At 47.5% G+C, this 20,112-nt stretch overlaps 1 protein-coding gene across 2 annotated transcripts in view; it reads left to right on the top strand.

Annotated features, from left to right (window-relative positions):
• LOC126522250 (uncharacterized) overlaps window positions 1-18,178 on the top strand; it is an 84,676-nt gene extending 66,498 nt beyond the window's left edge. For both annotated transcript variants that reach the window (XM_050170976.3, XM_050170975.3), the window contains exons 12-14: window positions 2,587-2,838; window positions 7,219-7,398; window positions 17,829-18,178. In XM_050170976.3, the coding sequence (XP_050026933.1) occupies window positions 2,587-2,838; window positions 7,219-7,398; window positions 17,829-18,038 (642 nt within the window). In that variant the 3' untranslated portion in view covers window positions 18,039-18,178. The remainder of the gene's footprint in view (window positions 1-2,586; window positions 2,839-7,218; window positions 7,399-17,828) is intronic.
• The last annotated feature ends 1,934 nt before the right edge of the window (window positions 18,179-20,112 follow it).

Below are 20,112 nucleotides of genomic sequence, written 5' to 3'. Positions count from 1 at the left end.
CGGCTGACAGAACCACTATTCTATGTCAAATAATTTGTTAGTGGAATGAACGCTTCTTCCCTTTTTGGAGAAACTGCAACATTTTTAAACTGAGGGCGCCATCCGATCACTGCTGCGGGGCAGTAGGCGCAGTCAGCTATGGCAACTACGATTTACACCACGTGACGCCGCTCGCTAATCTTGGACGCGGTGAGCCACACCGATGCATAGCTCTCGGTGCAATGTGCGCCACGTGCAGTAGTGCTCGTAACTGCGCTATTATGGTCCGACCTTCTTGCGATTTGTTCAGGAGTGATTACTGACAATGTATTATCCACCAGGAATATTCTGGGAATTTGTGAACGTATTTCTACCAATTAAACTTTAAAATCTCGGTATAATTAAATTTGTGTTAACAAGGTTTTTCCTTTCAAGTACAGCTTTGTTATATCAAGGTTCGACTGTACTATCAATGTAATCTTGGCAAAGCCACAGGGATACACAAAAATGATTGTGTCACCAGCCAGAGGGTACGAGAGGTAGGCAGTCGCTTTTCCGCTGTAGGCTAGCTGAATTTTAACAGTTAAATTTAATTCTATGATGCATTTCCTATCCGTACTGTCATTCGCAGCATTGAAATTCTCACGATAGCGAATTTTGCTTTCTCTGCCGATTTCATTATTGCAAAGTTCAATGGTATTATAGCTCGCTAGTGCTTTGTGGGTGACCCTTGGCTTTCTTGCTGTATTATTTTAATCTGGGCTGATAGTTTTTTTTTCAAATATGATCATATACCGTAAAAGCCGGACTATAGGTCGGACCGGAATATAGGTCGATTCCCCAACTAACGAATCCTCAAAATGAAAAAAAAAAATATCGTTTTCAATGGCAAAAGTACCGAAAGACATGACACCCTTACCTTGAAACAAATGCGACTCGGGGGGTTGCACAATGGTGACAGTATTTATTTAAATGCTGCTCGCATGTGCACCCGGCCAAGTTTTAGCGGTTTCGCGCGATCATCGACACGCGTGCTTGTCAACACCTTATTAATGGCGCTGAGCGGCGAAACAAACGAGATACGCGCATGTGTACACATGCCCTTACTTTCGCTATTTCGCCGCTCCGTGCCGTGATGATAAGGTGCTGACAAACACGCGGGTTGATGGTCGCGCGATACTGTTAAAAGTTCGTCGGCTGTACAGTACACAGAAGGGCACGAAGTGCGCAAGCGCTACTCCGAATCAGAGCAACGCCTTTGATCAGAGTCGGATGACGAGTGCTTCTCGCTGCCCAGTCCATAGGCGCGTGCGATCTCTACCGCTTTCAAACAGATGCATTCGGCAGTCACAGGCAGCGATCTTACACGCTGCTCGCGGACGGACTCCGCAACCTTGCCTTCCAGTTCTGCAGTCCACTGCGATCCGGCACGAAATGACGTTTTCTTTTGGGTGCTGCAAGTTGTAATACGTTGCTTTTGCCTCCGCCACTACCGAATGCTCTTTTCGGATACTTCCAAGTTCGCGCTGTGCCGCCAGGTTGCCGTGGGCTTCCGCGTACTCAATCGCCTTTTTCTTGAAGGCGACGGTGAATTGACGTCGGCTTCCGCTCCCGCTCATTTTGAAACAAAATGAAAGTGCAGCCTTTAATTAATATAACTTTGCGACAATGGAAACGCAAAATGCCGGTGTCACAGGTGCCACAGCGTCGCCACGCCGCCATGCTGCTGATGGCGATGGCGAAGGCGGCTGTTTACTTTATCCGCCCATTGTTGCAAGACTTCCGTAATTTTTCCGCCAATGTGCGGTATATAAGTCGAGGGTCGACTTTTCGCGATGGGTTTTTGAAAAAAAGTTCGACCTATATTCCGGTTTTTACGGTACCAAACTCTAAGGTCGGCTTAGAATTGAAGGTTTTAAAAGAAATGTGCCAGTTTCTAACAGTAATCAATAAATATGGTGCACAGCTAACGCAATCTAGAAAAGTCAGTATCGCAGCCGCTACTAGCCGGGCCAGTTGCCAACTGAAGTAATTGAGTGACGTCGCCATTACGACCTGTGTCGTATCGCCGTGCGGTGTGGCGTTATCGTAATGGCACCAAGCAGGCGATACCATTACAGTGTCACTTTCAAACTAAAGGTTGTGCTAGCCGCAGAGACATCGTCAGACTCTCAAGCCGGGCAGGACTTCGGCATCGACGAGAGAAACGTCCGTCGTTGGAGGGGGCAGCGGCAAACGCTTCCTGCGTGCGCCGCAACGAGGAGATCACAGCGATAAGAAAGATAGCGACGAGGCTACCAGCGACTATATAGAGTGTGCTCGGGATGTTCACATTCAATAAGTGCTGTTTTCATTTTGTGACCACTGTCCTCACTTTTTTATTCAGCCTACATTCGAGGTGAGCTTTTTTTTTTCTTTTGGCTTAGAATAGATTCTGGCCTAGATTCGGCTAAGCGCGGTAGTTTCATGAGCATGCTGTCACAAATTTTCATACGACTATTCAACTCTCCCAACTCCACACGTACAGCTTTCCTCCCATTGAACTTGCTTCCATCAGCAAAGGTGGATCGCTGTCGGTTGATGCAAGTCTTTCTGCTGCCACTGCAGGCTGGCATGCTCGAGGACTACGGTGAGCGTCGTGGCCCCAGAGGTGGTGGGGGCTCGGAAATGCCCGATCCCTCATCCGTGGCTGCCACCTTGGAGACCATGATCCAGCTGCAGCAGCGGCTGCTGAACATGACGGGGCCGCAGGACTCGGGCGGCTACCACGACGAGGAGTTCAAGGCCGTTGCACGGAACCTCCAGGACATGGACCTGCAGAAGAGCCTGCAGCAGCTCAGGCAGAGCCAGCGATACAATGTGAGTAGTGCAGCGTGTACTGCATGCCGTAGGGCTTCCTGCAGGGATCACTCGGACGTCTGGTGCTGCGATCGTTCGGCTTCCACGGAAATTATGGTTAGCGCATGTACAGTGAAACCTAGTCAAACCGTACCTGCTTAAACATTAGTTTCGTTTTAAAAATAGAAAAGTCAAATCTCCGACTCAGTGGCCATTGAACATAGTGTGTTTTGTATCCGCATAAACCGTGCCAGCTTATTGCATACGTATCGGTTAACACGTAGTGTTTCCACTTTTTGTCACGTAAACATGGCATTGCATCGTCTCCATCGGGCGGCCTGGCAGTACTACAAGCCTCAGAAATCACCACAACGGCCTCCAAGCGCCCTGTGCGTGTGTGAGTTAAGGGGGAAGAGGGATATTGAAACTTCTTTTTAATTTCTTGACTAAATGTAATAAAAATTGTCACCTAGACAGAGCTTTTGATGCTGATTTCGAAAATATAATTACTTTTTAAATTGACTGATTGCTTCCAGATGTAATTAAAATTAATGGCCTATTGTTTATCTGAACAATAGTAAGATGAGTATCAGCCAGAATGTTTATAAAGACATGGCTGGATACTGCAAAGTGTAAGGCGCACAAGTGTAGGACTACCTTTTTTTATATTGCAGGCATTACCAATTTTACAGCAATTTGAAGTCCGATTTCCAGACATGACTATCATGTGATCCAATTAGTAGCCCGATTTAAAACTTTACAAAAGCAAAATTAAAAATTTGCTCCGTGTAGTACACACATGTAGCTACATGCCGCTGTTAAAATTGTGGTTCTATCTGCCCTGAAGACCGAGATACCGCTTTGGCAAGTTTAAGAAACGCCAAAAATGAGATTCTGAGAAAACTTGAAAATACAAAATGAGCTCATTTTTATTACAGAATACCACAAAATATTCGAATATTTAGAAGTAGTGTTGCATTAGTACCCTCCAGGAATATAGTCAGTCTGGCTAAAGTCACTATAGTGAGGCCTTCTGAGCACCTGCTGCAAATTTTCAGCAGATGCACGCTTGCGTGCACATGCCTGAGCTCGGCGGCGATCTTTTTCCATCATGCGCTTGGTCATCTGGTGGCCAGAGCTTAGCTGCAGTTCTTTAAGTATCGCTGTGGAGGCTTTTTCATTTCCCACATTGAACTTCATGACGGCCTCCGCCTCTGCCGCTTGCGCAGCAAACAGTGACACATGCTTTTCCTTTGGGGCAAGGTTCCATATCATTGAATGAAGGCACTCATTATTATTCTGGGTTTTTCCTCTTGTGCATCGCAGGAGTAGTTCTTCATTAGACAAACGTTCATACAAAGGAAGAAGCGCCTCACATACATGGGGTGGCAGATTGTAACGGTGCTTTGGAGTTGGCTCCCCTTTGGCCTTCGCGGCATTTCGGCGACACCATTAGTTTGCGCCTTCTGGACACAGAGTGTGATTTGAAATCACATCATTCGAAGTAACATGGTAGTATGTTGCCATGACTGCTCTATGCATGGCCTTTACATCACCTTTATGCGACTTTAAGGCCCAGCCATAGTAGCTACTCAGCTTGGTAATTGAGTCGCCAGTTAGTTTACCCTTGCCACCAAGGTTCTTGGTCTCGGAGGTCTTCTGTTTTGAAATTAGAGTGCGCAGTGCCGTACCCATTCTCTTGTGGACGTGGTTCACAGTCTTCTTTCTCAACTGGTATGAACCCATATACTCTGGCTTCTTTTATGGCAAGAAAAGTGCGGCTGTCACCATCTGATAACAAAGTTGTGTACCGCAGCCCATGCTTTTGCAGTGACCTTTGAAAAAGGATCAATGCAGCCTCAACTTCCATCTCACCAGCTTTCTTATCAGTGTTTTTTTTTGCCTACATGGGTCTTCCTTCCAGGCCTGGTAGGTCGGGTCATCATCCTTTAGTGCCCGTGCGCACCCAGCACAAAAGTTGCTGAGCACGACAAAATCTAGGACAAAGCCTGTGAACAGCTCTCTCACTGTCCCAACGCCTATATGGGACGAATGGCCCTGTGTCATCCAGGAGCCATCGTATGACATGGCAATATTATTTGTGCTGCTGATCTGCAGTTCACAATATAAATCGCGGACTGACTGTGCACATGTCCTCATCAACTTTTTTGTAGCTTCAGTCGCCGCGGGCGCGAGCTTTGTTTTCAGATGCCCCTGCCACATTTTGTTGTGCATGTCGCTGTGCGATACGTTCATGGCCGCAAAAATATAATTTAGGGCGGTTTGTAGGTTCCCAGTACTCTGCATTGCGCGCACAGCAAGTATGTTTATCACAAACGGCCTGACCTTTGCTTTGCTGCTTACACGCGGCGAGTTCCACCCTTCCACAACATCGCCGCAGTCCGTGCACACACAGCAGCTAAATTCACGGCAAGGCCGAAATCCCGCTCACTTTTTCGCACTGTGACGCGACCAGCACAATCCGCGCACTTACAATTCACAGATGCCAGTAGCGCATTCAAACTGTCGAAACTTGCGATGAAAAAGCAGCTTGTTTGACCCTCCGGCAGTGTCGTTAACGCGATCTAGCAGTTCCGATTTTTGGTCAGTAGCAGGTGTTGATGCTAATGCTTGAAGTTTTCGTTGGGCTTCACTGTCCATACACCGCATTACTTCTGACTGCAGCATAGTCGTATCGTGCTGAAACGTCGATGAAACGCGGCCGCTGTCAGGAGTGCTTCGTGAAACTAGGCCTAACACGCCTCCGGCGTCACTCGATTGCGGGAGCGGCCTGTTATCGCTGTCATCGGGAAGCGGCGTGGCGGAGAGTCGTTTCTTGAAGTTGTAGGGCAAGTTCCTCTTCCTTCATTTTCCAAATTTATACCTCGTAGCGAACATTGAAGTCGAGGTCGACATCGCTGTGAGCGTGGGAAAACTCGTTGGCATGCGCAGCGGCCGCGGAGCGATACAGACGCCAGTCTAGCCAATGGTGCGGCTAGCTGAGGGTCATGTGCCTTCGTTGACCAATTACAGCACTCATTGGGACTTCTTTTTAAGGTGGAATTTCTTCACTGCCAGTGTGCGGACGGAGCCAGTGATGGTGGGAAAATGAAGACGAGAGACTGCTCTTCGAAACAATATACGGGTTGGCGGGACCGAACGACTGTGGGGGCTGTCACGCGCCTTGGAAAAAGCGCTTCTTTACAGAAACTTTGGCTTGTATTTAGCTGACACTGGTGTCAAAAACTTATATTACGACTGAAATGTCGATTTAGAATGCGCAAAATTTTCTGAAGTGGTAGAATAATAGTTGGAAATTCTGGAAATACTATTTTCGAAATCTAAATTTTTTTTTTCGATTTTTTGGTCTCTAAAACCCGTGTCCCCCCTTAACTCCAGCGTAGACTTCTTCAATAGCAGCCAATTTCTCTTTGAGGGATAGCGTTTGGTACTTCCCTAGCTGCGACATGGTCGGTCGTGGAATGTGCAGCGTGCTAGGCGTAGCAGCATGTAGCAGGTGGGAAGGCAGGTCACGTGGTCCGGAGTCGGCCGGCATGCCAGGAAGGCAGAGTAAGCCGAATGCCGTGCGCATCACTTTCGTATCTGCCAGGGAAGCGCTTTCTATAGCGTCTTTCAAGCGGAACCGCGGAACTTCCTCTGCGCCATTTCGAAAGGACTTTCATTTCTCAGAGCGCTTTCGAAGGCACAGGCACACAAGCCACACAAGTGTCCTTACGCTACGAACGAAGCAATCATTACCTATAACATAGCGCAGATGAGGCTCCACTTGAAAGACGCTGTGGAAAGTGCCTCTGATCCGCCAACTCCCCCCTCCCCCCCCCCTCCATGTTTTCGCCGCACCGCGGCATGTTGACGCACGATCGTGCGGTATGGTGCGCCTTGTTTTTGTGCCAGTGGCCTGCGTGGTGTTGACCGCTTTGTCAAGTGCAGGCAGACAATCAGCTTTAGTCTAATTCTGAAGGCTATTCTATTTGCGGATGTTTTCCGGTATGGACACGCAATGAGTATGAATTAACCGAATGACGGAGTTTGAATTAAGTGGCTTTTAATTACGTTGAAAACATAGCGCACCAACCAAAAATTTGAATTTTGTTTGAATTGATCGAAAGTACAAATTATCAGATTTTGAATTATCGCGAGTCTACTACATAGCTTCTCCAGTCCCAAATTTTGGGATCAGCACTGTGTCCCTTCTACTAAGAAGCATGGCCATACAGGCTTCAGTGGAAAACAAGACAGATTCAGCACTTGTTTGGTATTCTGCACTGTCTTTCTCGCTGGATGCTACTTAAGCTTAAGTACTTTGTGTGTAGCTGATTCCTCTCTCCCCCCCCCCCTCTTTTTTTTCTTCTCATGTTTGTTTCGCCCTCTTGGCCGCAGGTTGGTCCCTCCCCACCGCCGTATGGGGGCGGCAGCACACCCACGGGCACTTCACGCAGCATGCAGTCGGGGCCCTACATGGACAGCTCCCCACCGCCTTTCCGTGAAAGTGGCTCCAGCTACCAGGGAGGCATGGGGGACGGCTTTGCTGGCAAAAGGGGACCGTACGGCGGAGGAGTTGTGAGTGGCCCCAGTACAGCTCCCCTCTGTGCAGCACTGTCTATGCATTTTCCGTGAGAAGGGCCCTCGGCTAGGGCACAGTGTCAACAGGACGGGTGTCGGTTGACAACGGACACGGCTAAACAAAATTCATAGCTGGCAGTCAGTGCTTGAAAGTGCACAAACCTTTTGCTTGCTCTAATTAGTTTCTCTAATTATTCCTACTCAGGAACAAGAGGGGAAACATAAGGAGTGCCGTTGCCTCTGGTGTATGTCCTTTATGTACAGATTACCTGCTGCAGATTCACTAATTGAACTTGCATAAACCTTTATCATACTATACCGAACAGCAAGAAATCTCAGTAGCTGATTTGGAGCATTTGGTTTACCTTGTGGCAGTTGTAGTTTTTTTCCTTAAGAGGAAGCTTTAGCTCGGGCCCAACTCCGACGCGGCCTATTCAAATACATGTAAAACGCAAAAACGTTTTTGAGATAACCCCTGGACAGATTTTGATGAAATGTGTTGTATTTGAAAGAGAAAGTTAAATTCTAGTGACTGTTGGAAGCCGAATTTCGATTTAGGGCTTGAATTTTCTTAAAACGATTTTCAAATATTTGACCGTTTGAAAAAAATAGAAGCACGAAGTTTACAAATTCATAGCTCTGCATCAAGAACTGATATCGCGGTTCTCTAAACGGCATCCATTAGATCATTCAAAGCGGACAAATTCAATACGTCATTTTACATCTTACGTGAATTTGTTACGTTGGTTACAACGGTTTTGCAAAAGTTGTATTTTCGTATGATTAAATTTTTTTATATTCATGTGTAACATATCAATTTTGTCCGCTTTAGATGTACTATTAGATGCAATTCACAGAATTGTATTATCATTTTTAGTTGTTGAGTTACAGAGTTGTAAACTTGATAGTTTCATTTCTTGAAAATTTTCGATTTTTGCCAATTTTTAATAAAAAATTGACGACCTAACTCAAAAATTCAAAACCAACAGTCACTAGATTTTAGGTTTGTCTTTTAAGGGGAGAAGCGGGGATCAGATCGCGATTTTCGCGAAAAAAATCGATTTTTGAAAAGTACGCTTTTCAGAATCTACAGCATCATTTCTATCTTGTACTGAAATATTTCACCGAAAAACAAACTCTAAGCACTTAAAATAAATATATTTGTCGGTGCCGGCGTCCACAAATCCGCCCGAAATCGCGAAAAAGCCGCGAAGTTCAACGCGCGACTGCTCGGCTTTCCCGCCACGGAGCGCCGCCATTTTGGTATCGTTGGAAAGCCCGACTCTTTGACTCTTTGTCCCAGCCCTTCCCTTCCTTCCCTGCCAGCCAGCAAGCGCACAAAAAAAGAAAAACAGGAGAGTGGCAGCACGGAGCAGCCAATGGCTGCCGCGCCCCGATTGGCTCTGCGCCGCGGCTCGTTGTAAGGCGCCTCCTCATTGGTCGACGCCGCGCCATAATGGCGGCCGAGGCAAGGAGCGCAAGGAGCGTCTGCTTTTGTCCGCTGCTGGGAAGCCTTTCTGGACTTTCCTTCTCTTGTGTTTCGAGGACGTCGGCCACGTGCAATGGATCCGCGCACGTTCGAAAAGAAGTACCGGACGAAGCATGCCTACGGGAAGCGGAAACGCAAGCCCGTCACAGCAAGGAAGAAGCGGCGATTGTCAGCAGGTGGTTCGGCCGAGCCGAGCGTCCGTTCAGAATCGGCGGAGTACGCGCCCAACGTGCTGTGCGATCTCTCGCCCAACGTGCTGCGGGATCTTGCGCCGAGTCGAGCACCAGCCAGCGATAGTGAGACGAACCATGATCTTTTGCCGTCGAAGCGCGGGCGCAGTGTTACTTCACCGGTGACGATCGACATGCCAGTGAGTCTCGCCGTACGCGAGCGTCCCGTCGCAAGTTCGTCCAGCACAGATTACGGAGTGAGCTTGCAGCGGTCATCGCCGCCCGACTGCAGAGCATCGGAGACGCGCTTCCGCGGTGTGTCGTTCAACGCCGAGATGTCTCCGCAGCCAGCAACCGCCAGTGAAGGCAGTCCCATGCCATCGACGAGTTCCGGCGCTTCGACGGAGCTGCAACGCGGGCGCACGCTCGCTGCCGCGGATGCGCCGGCGGCCGACCTTGCCGCTCATCGCAGTGTTGACTGTTCGCCCAGTGAACGTCGCACTATTCAAGCTCACCTGGAAACACGATTTGTGTCCGCGGAAACTGCAGAACTGCAAGCGTCGAGAGTTCGCGAATCGCTTCGCGCGGTTTCAGCAACGGAGCGCAAGTTCGGGCTGACTGGCTCACAGGAAAATGCCATTCCCGCACCTCCAGAAGAGGAGTTTATGCTTGTTCAAGTTGCTGCTTTGAACTCGCTGATTGGTTCCCCGCTTTGCCCAACTTGTCAGCAGCCCGGCCTAGCAGTGCACCGCGAGACTGAACTGGGACTAGCTGTGAAGATGGTACTTTCATGCATTTCCTGTGGTAGTACCCTACAGTCTGAGTGGTCCTCACAAAGGAAGAGCGGCTCTAGAGCTTTCGAGGTCAACATCAGAGCTATGCAAGCAATAAAGAGCATTGGGAAAGGACCAACTGCTCTTAATGACTTCTGGGCCACCATGAATGTCTCGCATCGTGGGTTACACCACAAAACATATGATGGGCACCTCAAAAAGACTTTCAAGCCTGCCGCAGCGGCAGCTGCACACAACATCTTCACAGATGCTGTAGAGGCAGTGAAAAAGGTGTACACTGAAATGGAGACAACATTTTCAAAGAACATTACAGTAGTGTATGATGGCACATGGTTGACACGCGGCCACAGCTCCCATACCGGCGTAGGCTGTATAATTGATTTCCATACAGGGCTTGTGTTGGACTGCATAGTTCTGTCCAACTTCTGCCTTGGGTGCAGCCGACAGCCAGCAGAAAGTGACCCCAACTATGCTGAATGGAAGCAGCAACACCAGTGCCAGAAAAACACTGATGTGAATTCTGGAAGAATGGAGGTTGAGGCTGCACTACAGCTCTTCAGGCGCTCCTTGAGCAGAAATGATCTACGTTACACAAACATAGTTTGTGACGGGAACAGCCGCATGTTTCGCACTCTATGTGATGAAGAAGTTTATGGTTTTGTGCAGCTATCTAAAGAGGACTGCATAAATCATGTTAAAAAACGAATGGGGGCTGCACTTCGCTCTTTGGTGGCCAAGGCAAAGAAAGGAGAGCCACTCGGTGGAAAGGGGGGCCTGACACAGCAGCTCATCAAAAAACTGACAAACTACTATGGCCTTGCTCTGCGGAACCACTCGGAAGTCGAGGAAATGCAAAGGGCAGTAATGGCAACGTACTACCACATCACATCAACAGATGATGAGCCCCATCATGAGCTGTGTCCCCCTGGCCCCCTTAGCTGGTGCAACCACCGGTCAGCTGAGGCAGAAGGGCAGCCAGCACCAGCTCACAAGTACAAGCTTTCAGCTAAAGTTGCTGAAGCACTCCTGCCTGTGTACCAGCGCCTCTCAGACCCTCAGTTGCTGGCCCGGTGCAGAGGAGGCAAAACTCAAAACGCGGCTGAGAGTCTCCATTCAGTGATATGGTCACTAGTATCAAAAGACCAGCATGCCTCACTGTTTGCTGTGGAAACAGCAGTGCACGAGGCAATTTCAAAGTACAACTCGGGCAGTCTGAAAGCTTATTCAGACCTGTGCACAACATTGGGCCTGCGCCCTGGTGCCCTCTCTCTTCAGCGGGCTGTCGAGAAAGACTCCCAGCGAATGAAGAAGGCACACAAAGTCCATCTCCTGAAAGGACAGAGGGCTAAGAAGTCACCTGCTGCCAAGGACACCAAATTCTACAATGCAGGAGCATTCTAGACAGTGTGTGCCAGTATGGAACTTTGAGGCTTGTTTTCTCAAAAGTTTGTTTTGAGCTTATCACCTCGCTCGTGGAAAGCATAGCACGGCAATGGGAGCACGGATTTTAATCCTGTTTGTTTTGCTGCAATTGGTGAAGTGTGCCTTATGTCAAGACAGTCTCAGATTTACCATTTAGGCTCACCATTTTTTTATTACACAATAATTGGAGCATGATACATTCTAAACATAAAGAGAAGGTGCATACTATATCGTTTAGAAGAAGAGCAGAGAAATTTAAAAAGAAATTAAGAGAATCTTGACTTAGACTATACTTCTTAGTAACTACCGTAAAAACCGGAATATAGGTCGAACTTTTTTTCAAAAACCCATCGCGAAAAGTCGACCCTCGACTTATATACCGGACATTGGCGGAAAAACTACGGAAGTCTTGCAACAATGGGCGGATAAAGTAAACAGCCGCCTTCGCCATCGCCATCAGCAGCATGGCGGCGTGGCGACGCTGTGGCACACCGGCATTTTGCGTTTCCATTGTCGCAAAGTTATATTAATTAAAGGCTGCACTTTCATTTTGTTTCAAAATGAGCGGGAGCGGAAGCCGACGTCAATTCACCGTCGCCTTCAAGAAAAAGGCGATTGAGTACGCGGAAGCCCACGGCAACCTGGCGGCACAGCGCGAACTTGAAGTATCCGAAAAGAGCATTCGGTAGTGGCGGAGGCAAAAGCAACGTATTACAACTTGCAGCAACCAAAAGAAAACGTCATTTCGTGCCGGATCGCAGTGGACTGCAGAACTGGAAGGCAAGGTTGCGGAGTCCGTCCGCGAGCTGCGTGTAAGATCGCTGCCTGTGACTGCCGAATGCATCCGTTTGAAAGCGGTAGAGATCGCACGCGCCTATGGACTGGGCAGCGAGAAGCACTCGTCATCCGACTCTGATCAAAGGCGTTGCTCTGATTCGGAGTAGCGCTTGCGCACTTCGTGCCCTTCTGTGTACTGTACACCCGACGAACTTTTAACAGTATCGCGCGACCATCGACCCGCGTGTTTGTCAGCACCTTATCATCACGGCACGGAGCGGCGAAATAGCGAAAGTAAGGGCATGTGTACACATGCGCGTATCTCGTTTGTTTCGCTGCTCAGCGCCATTAATAAGGTGTTGACAAGCACGCGTGTCGATGATCGCGCGAAACCGCTAAAAACTTGGCCGGGTGCACATGCGAGCAGCATTTAAATAAATACTGTCACCATTGTGCAACCCCCCGAGTCCGCATTTGTTTCAAGGTAAGGGTGTCATGTCTTTCGGTACTTTTGCCATTGAAAAGGATATTTTTTTTTTTCATTTTGAGGATTCGTTAGTTGGGGGATCGACCTATATTCCGGTCCGACCTATAGTCCGGTTTTTACGGTATTAAAAATATTTACAGACCCATAACCCATTTTGCTGTCACGCTAGGCTTTCCACGAGCAAGCAACATGTGAGCAATATATAAATAATGATAAAATAAAAACTACTGAAGATATGATTGTGAAACTTTGCAGCTGTCTGTTTGATGCTATTTCGAACCTGTATGCCAAATTTCATCACTCTAAGATAAAAAATGAAAAAGTTAGTTCCGATCCCCTCATCCCCCCTTAAATGCAACAAACCTCGTCAAATTTGGTGCAGTGGTTGCCGAGAAAAACGAATTCTCCTTTTACATGTATTTAGATAGGAGCACCCAAGCTAAAGCTTCCTCTTAAGGGCACCGGTGTTGGGGGCATTACATAATGGATGCATCATATTTACTTCAATCTAATGGGCACATTCTTTTTCACAAAGACCGCCCGAAAAATTGTGTGCACGTTAGAATCAAGTGCAGCCCTAAATCTGTGTTACCATATCGCCATTGGCATTTCAATATGGCTGCCTCGTACGCGCTTCGAGCCTAGCTGCCGTAGCTTCCTCCACTTGCTGCAGTACTTGTGCTTAGGTTAGTTCACCATCTCTCTTCCAATTTTATGCGTTTCCTCTGTTTGCATGGAAGTGCCGACTGCGAAACTCGCTCAGTTCATCACGATGCCTCAATTAACGGGGGACATGGGTTATAAAGATAACGTCACGTATTTCTTAACCAAATTAGATGAAACTGCATAGACTTAATGAAAAACAAGAAATTTCTAAACTAAAAAAATTTTTTTCCAGCTCTGAATGAAGCGCTGCTTTATCTGCACATTTAGCTTCATGCTGCAAAAAAAATTATAGCCCTAGCTGTCCTAGGTCCAAAGATATCAAAGCAGCAAACAAAGAAAGTGGCCAAAATCTGTGTTCTGAGAAAACGAGAAAAAATGGTTGATACTTTATTTAGCTTTATACATCTAAAAATATCATGGTATGTACACTCCTAATGGGCTAATATGCACCAGGCATGTAGTCAGATTCACTGTTTGTGCCCGTGTGCCTTTTCTTCAAGGTGCGCTTTTGGTTTTGGCAGGTTGATCTTTTGATCTCCATCGACGTGCGGCGAATTCCACTTTGACGATACGCCATCGCAGTTCGTACACACGAGCTGAATCTTGATGGCAAGACTGTATTCCCGCTGACCTCTCATGATTTGCGCATCTCCCTTACAAATCTTGCACTGTAAACGCGATATCAATGCGTTCACCACCTCCAAGTGCACGATGGTGAAGGCCGTTTCGTCAGGAGAGGGAACCACGGCGTCGGCGCTTTTAGCGATAAGATTTCGCTTCCGCTCTGTCGCCGCGACGGATGACATTTCCCGAAGTTTCTCTTCTGCTTCCTTCTTCTCATCCTCCAACTGTTGTGGCAGCAAAATTTGCGTGTCAAGACGCACACGGCCGCTCTCCGCGATGCTGTCTGCAGCTTACCAGCTCGTAGGTCTAGCGTCCGTTAGGCCTACCGTGGCGGCAGTGGCGACCGCTTCAGCGTCTGCACTGCCAGTCACAGCGAAGTCGTCATCCTCATTGTCCCGAGTCGTCGTGGGACACTTCTTGAAGTTCTCCAATAGCGATCGCCTCACTCGCTTCCCAAATTTGTTCTTGGTGCTGAACTTCTTGATCGGCCGAACCGTAGCTGCAGTCAGTCGACAACACCAAGACAAAATGGCGCGTATTTGTGCGCGTCTCGACAGCGTGAAGCAGACGACGGGAAGGCTGCCAGGCCAATCGGGTGCCTAGACTTTGTCATGTGCGCCAAGCAGTCAATACAATCGCGCGTTGGTACGGCTCGATGACGCATTTTTTCTAGAAAGCCAATGAGCAAGGACAGCCAGTGACGGCGGGACATTGAAGGTGAAGGGCGGCTCTTTCAAACGAGACCAAGGCGGCCATGATAACCCTTGTGCGACGGCAACCGTTCGACACGGAAGAAGTGCCATTTTTGATTAAATTTGCACTCAGATTCACCTCACAGGTGTGCTACAAATTGAATTTGTGGCAAAAATAATGATAAGTGAAGCTAGAAACTTCGCAAATTAGTGCAAAAAATGGTTCTAGATTCCGAAAATGTCAGCTTCAAAAAGTCAATATTTTCGCGATTTTCAGCCTTTTAAGACCCGTGTCCCCCCTTAATGTGAAAGCATATGCCCCGTGAAGCGGAAAATCTGGCGAGCGTCCGGCATTAACATCCGATGGTTGCAAAACCCATGCGACCAAGGGATGACGTCACATTCTTGGCGCTGGACCTGCTGCAGCTCGCACTGAAAAATCGTATGGCGAACAGCCACGGTGTTGGGACGGATGCCATGGCCCACCCCGAGAAAATTGAATTTGGCCAATTTGATAGTTGAGTTGACCCCCGTTCAAAAACAACCTGGCCCACTCCCAAAATAGACTTTGCCCAATTTAGAGCATGTGACCAAGTGAAAAGTATCATGTGTAAGAGTCTGAATGCTTTTGCATTCAATGCAGGTAAGGGGTCGATATTAGGAGTCTATAGATAGGAGTCAATGCAGATAAGGAGTCGATATAGTGCCTCTGTACCTTTTTTCTTTTTCATGAGTCTGTGTTTTATCTTGAAGGCAGTTGGCAGCGGATACAAAGACTGTAAGCCAAGACGGTTGTATAGCGCCATCCACTGTAGCGTCACTGTATAGCGCCATCTCACAGTGGGTGATGGTATCAGCCGCTGGAATGAACACAAAAACTTTGCAGGCTTTGTACCATCTATGTAAGATATCGACATGGCATGAAACCATATCTTCAGTAGCAGATCCTCAAATTCAACAAAACTATTCTTCCTCAGTGAAATTATTTTCTGTTTGTGCGATAATTCTCAAAGTGTTAGGCGTTGTGACCTCGTGTAAAAGTGTGACCCCAATGCAAAAAAATATTAGTTACATGCGTAAAACGTCCAATTCTAATATAACAACATTTTGATATAACAAAGTAAAGTGCCCATTTTACTGACTTCGTTAATACAGTAGACGACCGATAATTCGGACTCTACGGAGGAGGTAAATAAGTCCGAACTAGCGAATGTCTGAAAAATGAATGTATCCAAATGAGATATTTACGTCTTAAGGCTCCTGTGCAAGGAAGAAGTGGGCGATTCAGTGCAGCACGTACTTCCGCTTACATGCGACCAAGTCCACCTGTATTTCTGCCAGTTTTGTGTTGTCTCTGTTCGCCAATGCAAGGAAGGACTGCAAAGGCTCGAGTCGGATTCGCATGTGGATGGCTCCGGAGCACACCACACATCATCTTCCGAGTCAGAGTTGCACTTTGACAGTGGGAGAACTTGCTCAATTGTTTCATGTTAGTTCAGTTTGGCACACGACGACACCGCGCTGTCAATGTCTGTGAAGTCTGTGAAGGAATTGGCACACTGCAGTCTAGCAGGTTATCAATGATGTCCGCATTTAACCTCGTTGTGGTAGGCAGCAGTTCAGGCTCTTCAGTTTCGGAGCCGGGCTCATTCGAACTGCGACTCTATACTAATTCAGTCAGACTGCGAGGACACTGTTGGTGCCATTTGACACGAACTTTCAAGAACTTCATGAAAAAACTTCTTGGAGCCAGCACTAAATGAAACAACACAGAATGTCTGAATTCTATCCAGAAGGCAAATTCAGTGAACAAGAGCAGGCCATGCACATTGGTGCCAGAATAGGATATGATGGATCACAATCTTGGTGCAACCTCACAATTCAGGCAAAGCCTCCAAGATTGGCTTTTGCAGTTAAATCTCTGAGGCTGAGTACTGTGACCAAGGCAAGGCCTTGGGGATTACCATCTAGCATGTGATCCCTGAGGCCATACTTAACGCCTCGTCGAGGTTGCCAGCGGAGTAAATGGGGGCTGAGTCAGCATACGCTATAGCCATGGACGGAGTCCGGATAATCAAATGTGGAGCTGGCGGTTGTCAGAAATATCGGTCGTCTTTACACGTCATGTCTGTGAGGCCATTGGTGGTATCGTGAAGCTGTCCAGAATATCAGTGTCCGAATTATCGCTCAGCGACTGTGTAAGTGTAGGTATAGTGTTTTAGAAATGTGATTGTAAGAAATTGCTACATGACATGCCACTCTGCACCCTTGAAAAAAGTTACAGGGTCTTAAAAGTCCTTGAATACATATCCTTGAACTTGTCTCTGAGAGCTGTACAAACGCAGAGTAGACTTCTATTAATTTGGGTCTGGTTAATTGAATGTTTCGGTTTATTCCATCTTGGCAGAATGTTCCAGCCAATGCCCATGCATTTCTATGGAACGAAGTCTTTGTTATTTCAATCATAAAATTGCCCTTTGCTGTATAATTTAATTTGTCCAGTGAGCATGCATGTGCCTGTCCTCAATAGCAACCCCTTCAGTGGCAGCGTCTTTCCCAGCAGAGCCTGGAAGACAGTGATTGCATTAAACATGTCATCTCTTGTAGAAAACGCCTATGTCCAACCTGCCCTAGGAAAATTTTAAAGCATTAGCTGTGGTGCACCAGTGTCTCATTGCGGTATTTACCCGATTCTAACGTGCACCTTATATTGGGGGGGGGGGTGGAGGGGGGAGAATCGGGTGGTAAATTGCCTGGTGGGGCAATCGGACACTATACCTAAACAGCCGTCGCAACGATCGTATGCTTTGCCGTATGACACGGATGTATTGCGGCAAAGCTTAATTTAAAGACCCTGCAGTGAAGCTGCCTTCAGAAAAACCCGCCACCATTCTAAACAGTTTCTTTTGCTAAAAGATTGGGTGTGTGTTAGATTTATCCTTAGTTTGGGAGCTTTAATGGCATTACTGCATTAGTTTTCAACTTGGGCACATAGAAAGGGCACATTTGATTTGGGGGTGCATTAGAATCTGGCAATACTGCCAAATGAATCAGTGGTGAAATGAATCGGCGGTTCTTTTTCTGTATCTTGTTTAATTCAACCCACCGAATAACTTGGATCAGTTTCTTTGGTCCTGTGATGGTCGATATAATGGAAAAGTACAGCACAACAAAACAATGACACAAGGACAAATGAAGATGAAGACAATCAGTATAGTGATATAATGGAAGGTGACCATGCATAGTTCTTTTTCAGGATTAGACGAGGACAAGTTGCCGCATGTTCCTGTTGTTTGTCTTTCCCAGGATTCCTATTCACCTGGTGGAGATGACCGGAAGGGCTCCTACGGCATGGGCGGTTCCTTTGGAGGTGGCGGTCCTGGTGGCAGTGGTGGTCCACGGATGAACGAGTATCGCAAAAGCAGTCTGGGCCCCACTGCACCAAGGCCGACGGGCTTCGGCCTGCCACCTCTGAGCCACATGCGCGGAAGCGGCGGTGGCGCCAGTCGCTACTGAGCAGTGCTGTCGCCCAGACCTTTGTCTCCGGCCTATGCACAGCATCTCCTCCTTTCCCCATGGCTAGAAACATTGCTTTCTCTTTGCTCTCACCTGCTGTACATATAGACATCACCTCAATAAAGGCCTTGTGGTGTGCATCCAGTGGTAAGCGTGTTTCTGAACAATTGTGGAGTGGTGATGTTGTGTGAGCCATACTATGTCCAGAGTGGTCAGTCCACCAGTTTGGTCACCATCTTGGGAAAAAATAAAAAAAATTACAGGCTGATGTTGCAACAGGACTATGCATTGGAGGTATGCAAACATTCTATTTCGAATCGAGCATGAATGTTTGAATAATTCTATTTGCTGATCAAATATAGAATATTTGATTTTTTTTTGCATATCGGTACCTTCGGTGAATGACCTTGCTGTGGTCGGTGCCTTGACACGTGCAAGGTTCCCACGGCACACGATCTCAGTCGGTACAAGTTCATCCAGGTTGACGATACCGATCGAAGCAAATAACGGGATGTGGAGAGGGGGAACTACAACACCAGCGTTTATGGAAAGCATGTGAGCATGTGCAAAGAACGGTCTGATTAGCCACCAGAATCTTGCATGTTTGATGCTGATGCCATCGAAAATGAGAGTTCAGTGTACCTGCTTTTTGGTGGAAAATTGTGTGTGCTGCTGATTTACACGATCATCACAGATCTGTGAAGTAGTTCTGCATAAATTGAAACTACCCACAGCCGCGAGTGACTGGAACTTGTTGACAAGCTGTTCTGCAACTTTCTAATTGGAATTTTTTTCTTAGCTTCATTGCTTCAGAAGTTGGTTAATTAATCAGGACTAATTACGGAATTAAGCAAAATACAAAATATAGCGTGACACGCTACTAAGTGAGCAACCGGCATTAGGGCTCGTCGTCTTGGAGCGCATCGGTGTATTTTTAAACTCCAGCTAAAGTTAGCTGAAACGCCCTGTAATGTGTGTGTGTGTGCGCACGCGCGTGTATATATATATATATATATATATATATATATATATATATATATATATATACATATATACGTACATACATGTGTGTGTATATGTACCGGAACGCGAGCACGCAGGCGAGCTTGGCATGCGTGCTCGCAGTAGTTGCCAGCTGGTCGACCGCGGACGGTGAACCCGAACGCAGCTTCAACGGCCATCATCTAACCCTTACGCGTCATTTCTTGCCAGATCACTGACGATCCACCTATAGGAACATTCGCTACGTTTTGGGAGCCGTTATCGCATCGGCCACACCATTGGCCGCAGTCTAGCCCAGTAGGCTTATTTGGAGCTGCTTCGTCGGGTGTCTGCGACCAAAGCAACGGTTACCAAATCAGCGCAGGTCTATTCACAGCGGTCACGCGACCCTCAGGAAGCCGACAAAACTGCCTCACCAACAAAAGTGGGTGCGCGGGATGACCGTCAGTTGGAGGTTCGCGGCCATCCTTGCGAAATGCCGTGCGTTGGCCCATCGCTCCTAACGCCATTCGTGTGTAGGTGCATGATGGCCTGTTCGTAGCTTTGAGACAAGGCTAGCTATGAATTTACATGACGGGTTTGGAAATAACTTTTGACAGTGCGCTGACCCCGCGGCTGCAGACAGATTTACACAGACAAACGAAAAGGGAGCGGGTAGGGGGGGGGGGGGGGGGGGGAGTGGGACACATCGCACTAAACTGCCGTGGGTCTCCCGATTTGAGAACTCTACCGTCGGCGCCGACCACGGTCGACATGTGCGGAGTGGTGCCGATCGAGTGACGTAATGCCCCCCCCGCTTTTGTCTGTCGTGCAGTCCAATACACTGAAGTAAGGTATGAGACCGGGCTATACAGGGTGATTATTTTTAAATTCTACAGAATTCTTAAAAATCGCCTGTGGCAGGTAGCATAATTCTTGTCCTTGAGCTGTATTATTCGAAGAGGCGGATATTACTAGCGCGGGAAATAGAAACACATATTTAACTAATTAAAATTCAATAATCAACTTCTTAATTACTTTAGGGCAGAAATTGCAATTTATGAACAGTATCCCGTGAGCTTGCAAGATGTAT

The sequence above is a fragment of the Dermacentor andersoni genome, chromosome 6 (assembly GCF_023375885.2).
Source record: "Dermacentor andersoni chromosome 6, qqDerAnde1_hic_scaffold, whole genome shotgun sequence".
NCBI lineage: Eukaryota > Metazoa > Arthropoda > Arachnida > Ixodida > Ixodidae > Dermacentor > Dermacentor andersoni.
This window is presented reverse-complemented; position numbering and strand designations above follow the sequence as displayed.